Here is a 7,317-nt window from a genome sequence, read left to right as displayed (position 1 = left end):
CGCCGCCGCTTGCCGTGTCGCTCGCTCGCGCCGCCTTTTAAACGAGGGAGTGAGGACGCCGCGGCGCGCGGCTGTGGTGCGGCTCGTCCGCCTGCGGCGTAAGTGGGGCCCACTCGCGGTGGGGCCCACTGGGCAGTGAGCAGGGGGGGGTCACAAAAGGAGGGTTGGTTTTCTTTTTCCTGGAGTAGTAGGAGGAGGAGGTGAGGACGTGGAGGGATGTCCGCTTGAACCAGCTCCCCGCGGACAAGACCACCCGGTCACGTTTAAATTGCGTAGGGGCATGGGACGACGGAAAAACGGTGATTTCGGAGGATTTTGAGCGCTGAACAGAAATATCCAAAAGAAGTTTGCAAACATAGATATTCAAAAGAAGTTTGCAAACATAGAAGAGATTAATCAATGGGAGATATTTAGGCCACGTTCGGTATCCCCTCCTATTTATTCAGATTCTCCTGTTGTCCATACGCACACATCTCAAACGGCTATACAATGTGTTTTTATGAAAAATAAAAAAAATTACTTTAAAATATCATATTAATCTATTTTTAATTTTTTTATAATTAATAATATATTAATCTATTACTACGTTTTTCTCCCTCGATAAATTGCCCTCCTTTTTACAGTCGATTAGTTTTCTTCGGGCTCGGGAGACTCTTGCTCATAATCGCAGACTACATGCTCATCCATTATCAAATAACACCAGCTCTTCCATTTCGAACTACAAACCGTTCAAAGTCAAACTTACTTAGGTTTGATTATGTTTATTTGGAAAACACGGTAACATTTTTTAACACAAAACAAATTTATACTATTAAAATATATTTAATGAAATTAATTTGTTGTTGTAGAAGCTGCTACATACTGCTATAAATTTAGTCAGAACTAAAATCCATAGAAAGTTAAAATGTTTTATAGTATTAAATGGAGGAAGTAACTTTTAAATGGTTGAACTAATATAAATGAAAATTTCATGTTTATGATTAGAATGCAATATAACTTGGTATGATTGCATGTTTTAAAGTACTTACTTTTTTTATTAAAAAAAGGAGATAAGTGGCCAAAGCGTAAGGATCGCTGTGGTCGATGATATTTGTTTAAAATTGGAGGAAGTATTTGTGCTCATTTTTCTCGTTCCCTTTTAAGTTGATAGTGTATTTCTTGCCTTTCTCTTTTTAAGAACAGAACATACACAACATTTTAAACATTCTAACTTAATTTAAAACATTTCAGATGTGAGAGGGCCAATGTTCCGCGAATATGTAACATATCTTTTCTCTTGCACGCACTCTCCCCTTAAGAAGCATCACTATGAGGTGACATAAGATGAAAATAGGCCAGACTCTTGTATATTTATAAAAATACAAAAGAACTTATTACCTGAAATAGAGGTAAATCTATTGAAAAATGTTGTTTTTTTTTGGACAAGTGAAAATTGTTGTAAAATATGTATTTTGTCCACTCTCGAGGAGCTTTTATACGAAACTACATGTATTTCCAATCACATATGCCATCAGCATTGTTCCAACTCATGTAGAGTGGTCTCAATGACCCTTTTATCAAATGTGCGAGTTTTCAAACACAAAAAAGAAAAAACAATTTCTAGTACAAGAAGGTGTTACTATTCATGGTAAACCAAAGTGTAAAATAAGGGGAAGTGCCCTTAGCCTAACAGGTTAGGTTCCTTGTGGTGAACCAACCCACCTGAATTCAAATCATAGATTTGATACGGGTAATCCTATTTAAGGCCAATTACTCTTTTAATGCTAAATAATTTATGCATACACATACCGGCTTACGAGCCGATAGTGTGAGGCGTTCGACTGCACGCAAAAAAAAAAAAAGCAAAATAAGGGCAATGGGGGCAATCTGTGTGCACATTGCCATTTTCACAGCAATCAGGCGACGTTCGGATGGCAAAAATTTTGTGGGGAGAGGTAACATCGACGCGTATGGTTAAATATTTGAAGTATTAAACGTAGTCTAATTATAAAATAAATTTTAGATTCCGCCTGAAAATCGCGAGACGAATTTTTTAAGTCTAATTAATCCATCATTAGCACATGTTGATTACTGTAGCACTTATGGCTAATCATGTGCTAATTAGGGTTAAAAGATTCGTCTCACGATTTCCTCCATAATTATGTAATTAGTTTTAATGTTTATGTATATATTTAGTGATTCATTTAGATGTCCAAAGATTCGATACGATGTTTTTAGAAAAGATTTTGGGAACTAAACCCTCAATCTATCCAAGTGGCATATTTCCAAACAGAAGAAATGGAGCGTCGATTTACGAATTGGCACCGATGATGTTACGTTTTTTATGGGCACCAACAGTTGGTTTGCCGAATTCCACGTCTGCATCTATCCATCCTTTTCTTCGGATTGAGACCACGTATTCAGGCATTCTCAGAAATGCTACGAAAATTCAACGCGGGGCTTTTCTTGAGAGCGACAGCATCCGATGCAATTTTTGTTGTTGCAGCCTGTATATTTCTCTAATAGTATGTGTGAAATTCTAAATCCAGCTCATGATCGGAGTTGTGAAAGGTAAAAAAAAACAGACAAACCAGCTAATAAGGTCCCCTCTGAACTGTACGAATTTTAGAGGAAAACCGAAGGATTCAATTCCTGTAGGATTTGTTTACTAATCACTCTTTTGGTTTGGAGGAAAATGGCATATGAAATTTGGAGGAAATTTTCATTTGCCCCGGATTTCATAGGACGTAAGGATTTGAACATTCATTAGAAGCTTTTTTTTTCCTTTGAAATGTCCAAGGCAAATCAATGTATGTGAATTCAAATAATCATAATCTAGACATTCATCAAAGCAACAAATACTATGTTTTGTACTTAATTAGCAAGAATCATGTGTTTTTATCTATTAAGGTGTGATTTTTTCTATGTTTTTAATCCTATATTTTTCATATGCAATCATATCATATTTCTACTTTTTTTTTCTATAATGTGCCTTTTCATTTTTGTGTTCCAAACGAGCCCTGAACAATAGGGTTTTGTTCCTCTCTCCACCTTAATATAAACATGGCGTAGTTTCAGCCGTTTTCTCTCGAAAGACAAACCAAAAAATTTAACCATACAAAGTTAAATTCCTACAAAGCCATGGTTGAAAAATAAAGTTCGATAAAAACCCAAAAATTAACTCTAAATTTAATATTAAAAATTTAAATTTTGACTTATAAACATAGCATAAATAGGAGCGAAAAAGATCAGGGTGCTCCTCGAGAGGAGCAGCTGTGCAAACCATCCGCATGAGGCCGAGTAGCGGAGAGTTGAAGACAAACAAATTAGTGTCCACCGAAGTCACCATCTACAAAGATAAATGGAAACATTGTTTTCTTAACTTTGCTTATTTAACCATGTTTTTCAAAATAAAGTAACCGTATGACCCTATTCCATAAAATCAACTTATTTAAACTCGAGACCAAAATACCATTTATACCCTTACTTATTTGACCATACTTTCTCAAAGTTTTGTCTGTACCAAGATTTGTACTAAATTTATCAAGGTTCAATCAAAATGTTGTCAAATTTGTTAAATAAGCAAAATCTTAAGTAACCAGGGTACAAAAAGGAAAGGGGACAACTGTCATTTTGGTCTTGATTTTAATACCGCTAACGTAATTTTATGGAATAGGGTTAGATAGTAGTTTTATTTTTGAAAAGTGGGATCAAATAATCAAAATTGAGAAAACAAGGCAAGACTGGTAGTTAAAATTTAAAATATGGTCAAAAACACAATTGCCCCAAGATAAATCGATCGTTGATGATGCTTGAGGAGCAGTTTTTCAGTACATGGATGGATGTTCATCATTTTCTTGTCACCTAAATAATCATCAAAAAAATAATAATAAAATAGCATAATAGATTAATATGAGATATATCATTTCACAAATATAAAAGTTTAAATTTAAATAGTACAAATTAGATAAAAAACACATTAAGCTAAAACTAGTATACACATTCACAATTATATTTGTTGTGTTTTATAACTTATAAACATAAAATCTAATGTTTTATGTTTATGGAGCGATATAGAAACGGTTGGACGTGAACATTCACCTAGGTGCTATAAACACTAACCCATTCCTTATGCCTGAGCTCAAATGGGCTAATTTGCTGGACCCAAAGGGTGAGTAGTGTACGAGGGGCATCACATTGCTGGACCCAAAGGGTGAGTAGTGTACGAGGGGCATCACATAGGTCGGTTCTCCCATCTCGCGTATGGAACAGGTTCCTCGGACTTAACTCAGAGGAGTTGACATGTGGGCCCGTGGGCGGTGTGGTCCACATGTCAGGGACCCACGTCCCCCTGACTTAAGTCAGAGAAACCAAGTCCTCTCGCGTATGCGCTCTGTCCATCCGTTCATTCAAATTAGTGTCAGTCTATTTATATTTCATTACATCATGTCAGCAAAAAAAACCCCTTTTTGCAAGGAAAGAAAACCACTTTTAAGAACGATGATGAACTACACATGTAATTAGAGGTTTTCAACCTAAACAGAAGTTCTGAATCTTCTGATCACCTGACAGTAACTACAAACTACTCCAGTACTCCGTAGTCTTACAATCTTCAGCATTGCCAGCAATATGTACACAGTAGTATGCTGATCACACACTAGTGCTACACTACTTACCAGTAGCCATGTTTACAGTATGATTTGCAGTTTCTTTTCCACGTGTGGTAAAAAATGTCTATCTTTTGTAACGTCTCCCACCCTTCAGTCTCTCGCTCTGTGCTTGGTTCTACAGGCAACTGAGCTGAGCTGCTCTGCACTTCCCCTGCACTTGCTCTGCTTCCCCCTCGACGACGACCTGCCTCCTCTCCCGAACACGGCCAGCCTCGCGAAGATGCGCAGGATCCTGCTGGCGCACCGCCGCTGCGAGCCCCACCGCATGGAGCCAATGCAGCTGCTGGAGGACACCGGGGCTCGCCGCCTGACTGCTGCCGCCGCCGCCGGCGTGGCCGCGTCCACCCTGAAGCTGGGCTCCTTGCGGGACGAGCCCTTCACGGTGTTGTGCCGCTGCAGCGTCTGCTTCAGGGAGATGATCTCCTGCTCCAGCGCCTGGATCCTGAAGCTTGCCGTCTCGTAGTCCGACGTCGCGGCGTCGTCGTCGTCGTTGCGCCGGTCGCGGGTAAGGGCGCGGAGCTTCCTGCCGTCTTGCGCGGCGCGGGTGTCCGTGTACGGGCTGCTGGTGCTGAGGGGCTGGCTGGTAGGGATGACGGCGCACCAGGGGCTCGGCGTGTAGGCGGCCGCGGCGCCGCCGCCGACGCCGGGGACGAGAAGCTCCCCGGAGTGCATGCACCGGAACGAGTCGGAGCACTCGGTGAAGGCGCGGTGCGTGTGCAGCTGCTGCACGAACAGCGCCTGCACGATCAGCCGGAGCGGCATCCGGTCGTTCTGCACCGCCTGGATGCACGCCTCGTGCGACAGCTTCCGGCACTCGAGGTGGCCGCACAACGACGCCTTCTCTTCGCCGGACAAACCCGGGTGCTCCTGCCATGGCAGAATTGGGAAGCTTCGCATTGTTAGTGACAGCTTAATTAATAACGGGTTAGGAATCTGGTGCACGAGTGCTCGTCCTTACCACTATGTATGTGTCAATTGCTTCGTAGAGATGGTCATGGGATTTCCGGTCGCCGGCCGGGATGACGCCGATCAGCTCGCCCAGCCGGTCCTGCCGGAGCTTCGGGTCACCGACGATTTGGGTGAGGTACCGATCCCACAGCTCCGCGACGGCCTCGGCGCCTCTTCTTTGCATGGAGACATGGTTCGAAACGATGCTCTCCATTGCTCTCAACTCCGAGCTATCGGCGATGGACCGACGGCCGGCGTCTTGCTCCGGCAACGGCAGGTCGTCCACGCGGGCAAACTGCAGGTTGGACGCGACCAGCTCGCGCAGCCTCGTCTCGGTTGCGTCGCTTAGCTCGAGGGTAATCGACCGCGCCAGCAGAGCGAAGTAGAACGACACTGGGATGGCGCCGCCGGTTGCCGCCGACGCAGGCGATGACTCGGGTGGTAGGAGATCGATCACGCCCTCCAGGATCGCGGTGGCCCTCCTGTTAGCGTCGGTTTCCCCGTCGCCGCCGGCCTCGTTGTCCGTGCTCGCCATGAACTTGTGCGTCTTCTTGGAGAGCACCCACTTGTTGGCGTAGAAGAGCACCACGGGGCTCACGTACTTCTCCTTCATCCCCTGCCGCCGCAGCGCCTGCACGATCCGCCTGAAGAACTCCAAGGGGAGGGCGATGAGGTCCTTGATCCAGAGGTCGCGCGCGGCGAGCTCCTTGACGAGCTCGGCGTCCCAGCGGCGCCCGACGAGGCCGCGCGCCGCGGCGGCGAGGCCCGGCTGGTCGCGCCGCTGCTCGTCGGGGTCCAGGATCTCCATGCACGCCATGAACGCCAGCGACTCGACGCAGCGGCTGACGATGAGGAGCTCCTCGGCGACGGGGAGGAGGAGCTGGCACCGCTGCAGGACGATGAGGGCGTCGTCCCAGCTCTGCAGCACCACCTGGTTGATGTACAGGTCGCAGCGCGCGCCGAGGCCGGCCACGTCCAGGAACTCCGCCGCGCACCGCACCGCCGCCACGTTGAACGGGTCGAGCGCCACCGCGTCGCCGTAGCAGAACAGCCCAATCACCTCGAACGCCTCGTTACCGCCCGGAAAGCTCGCCGGCAGCTCGACGACCTCGCCGTCGCCGGACCGGATCATGAGCGCCTCCTGGCTGAGGTACCCACACCTGGACACCAACGGATCCTGCAACGACAAGCCACCCAAAAAAAATCCAAGATCACTTCGCCGATCACCAACTCCTTCCTCCTCACCCCCAACACACAATCTCTCCTAACCTTATGCAGACTGAAGCTCCTCTCGCCGACGCGGACGCTCACCGTCGCCGGCAACCCGGTCTCTTTCGCCCTGCAATCCAATCCAACCCAATCCAATCCAATCAAATCAACAGAGCCCCAACCCAAAGAAACCAAAGCTCCAAAAACTCTGTACCATGCAACAACTCGTCTTTGCAGCAGCAACGCCGTGCTCGGGCTCGAATAAGGGCTAAACACGCCTTCGGCCAAGCCCTTCGCCGCCGGCGACATCTCCACCTCCACCTCCGGCTCCATCCCTCGCAGGCTACGCAGCACCAGCTAGCACACACATACAGCAGCCACCACAAGCGTATACATACACACAGTGAGATGGGGGAAGGAACATCGGGAGGCGTGCAAAAGGGTGCAATGGCTGAGGGCGCACGAATGGGGGACGTTGAACCCCAGTTTTAAGGCTGGGAAATCGGATCGC

At 46.2% G+C, this 7,317-nt stretch overlaps 1 protein-coding gene across 2 annotated transcripts; it reads right to left on the bottom strand.

The window, feature by feature from the left end:
- Nucleotides 1–4,404: 4,404 nt before the first annotated feature.
- LOC102710139 (BTB/POZ domain-containing protein At5g48130) lies at nucleotides 4,405–7,317 on the bottom strand. 2 transcript variants are annotated; one of them, XM_040526108.1, is made up of 5 exons: nucleotides 7,270–7,317; nucleotides 7,021–7,163; nucleotides 6,867–6,936; nucleotides 5,608–6,774; nucleotides 4,405–5,516 (listed from the first exon to the last, which is right to left on the bottom strand). In XM_040526108.1, the coding sequence occupies exons 2-5, from the start codon at nucleotides 7,137–7,139 to the stop codon at nucleotides 4,740–4,742; spliced, it is 2,133 nt and encodes a 710-aa protein (XP_040382042.1). In that variant the 5' UTR covers nucleotides 7,140–7,163; nucleotides 7,270–7,317; the 3' UTR covers nucleotides 4,405–4,739. The 2 variants fall into 2 exon arrangements, with proteins under 2 accessions (XP_040382042.1, XP_015695024.1); XM_015839538.2 differs by lacking the exon at nucleotides 7,270–7,317 and having other exon boundaries at nucleotides 7,021–7,233.

The sequence above is a fragment of the Oryza brachyantha genome, chromosome 7, assembly GCF_000231095.2.
Source record: "Oryza brachyantha chromosome 7, ObraRS2, whole genome shotgun sequence".
Classification (NCBI taxonomy): Eukaryota; Viridiplantae; Streptophyta; class Magnoliopsida; order Poales; family Poaceae; genus Oryza; species Oryza brachyantha.
The sequence above is the reverse complement of the archived record's forward strand: the minus strand, read 5'-3'. Positions and strand labels throughout refer to the sequence as shown.

Coding starts and splice junctions, on each gene's coding strand:
- LOC102710139 (XM_040526108.1), bottom strand. CDS start 7,139: ATGGAGCCGGAGGTGGAGGTGGAGATGTCGCCGGCGGCGAAGGGCTTG. Junction 6,937..7,020: donor CAAAGACGAGTTGTTGCATG/GTACAGAGTTTT, acceptor ATTGGATTGCAG/GGCGAAAGAGACCGGGTTGC. Junction 6,775..6,866: donor GGAGCTTCAGTCTGCATAAG/GTTAGGAGAGAT, acceptor TTGTCGTTGCAG/GATCCGTTGGTGTCCAGGTG.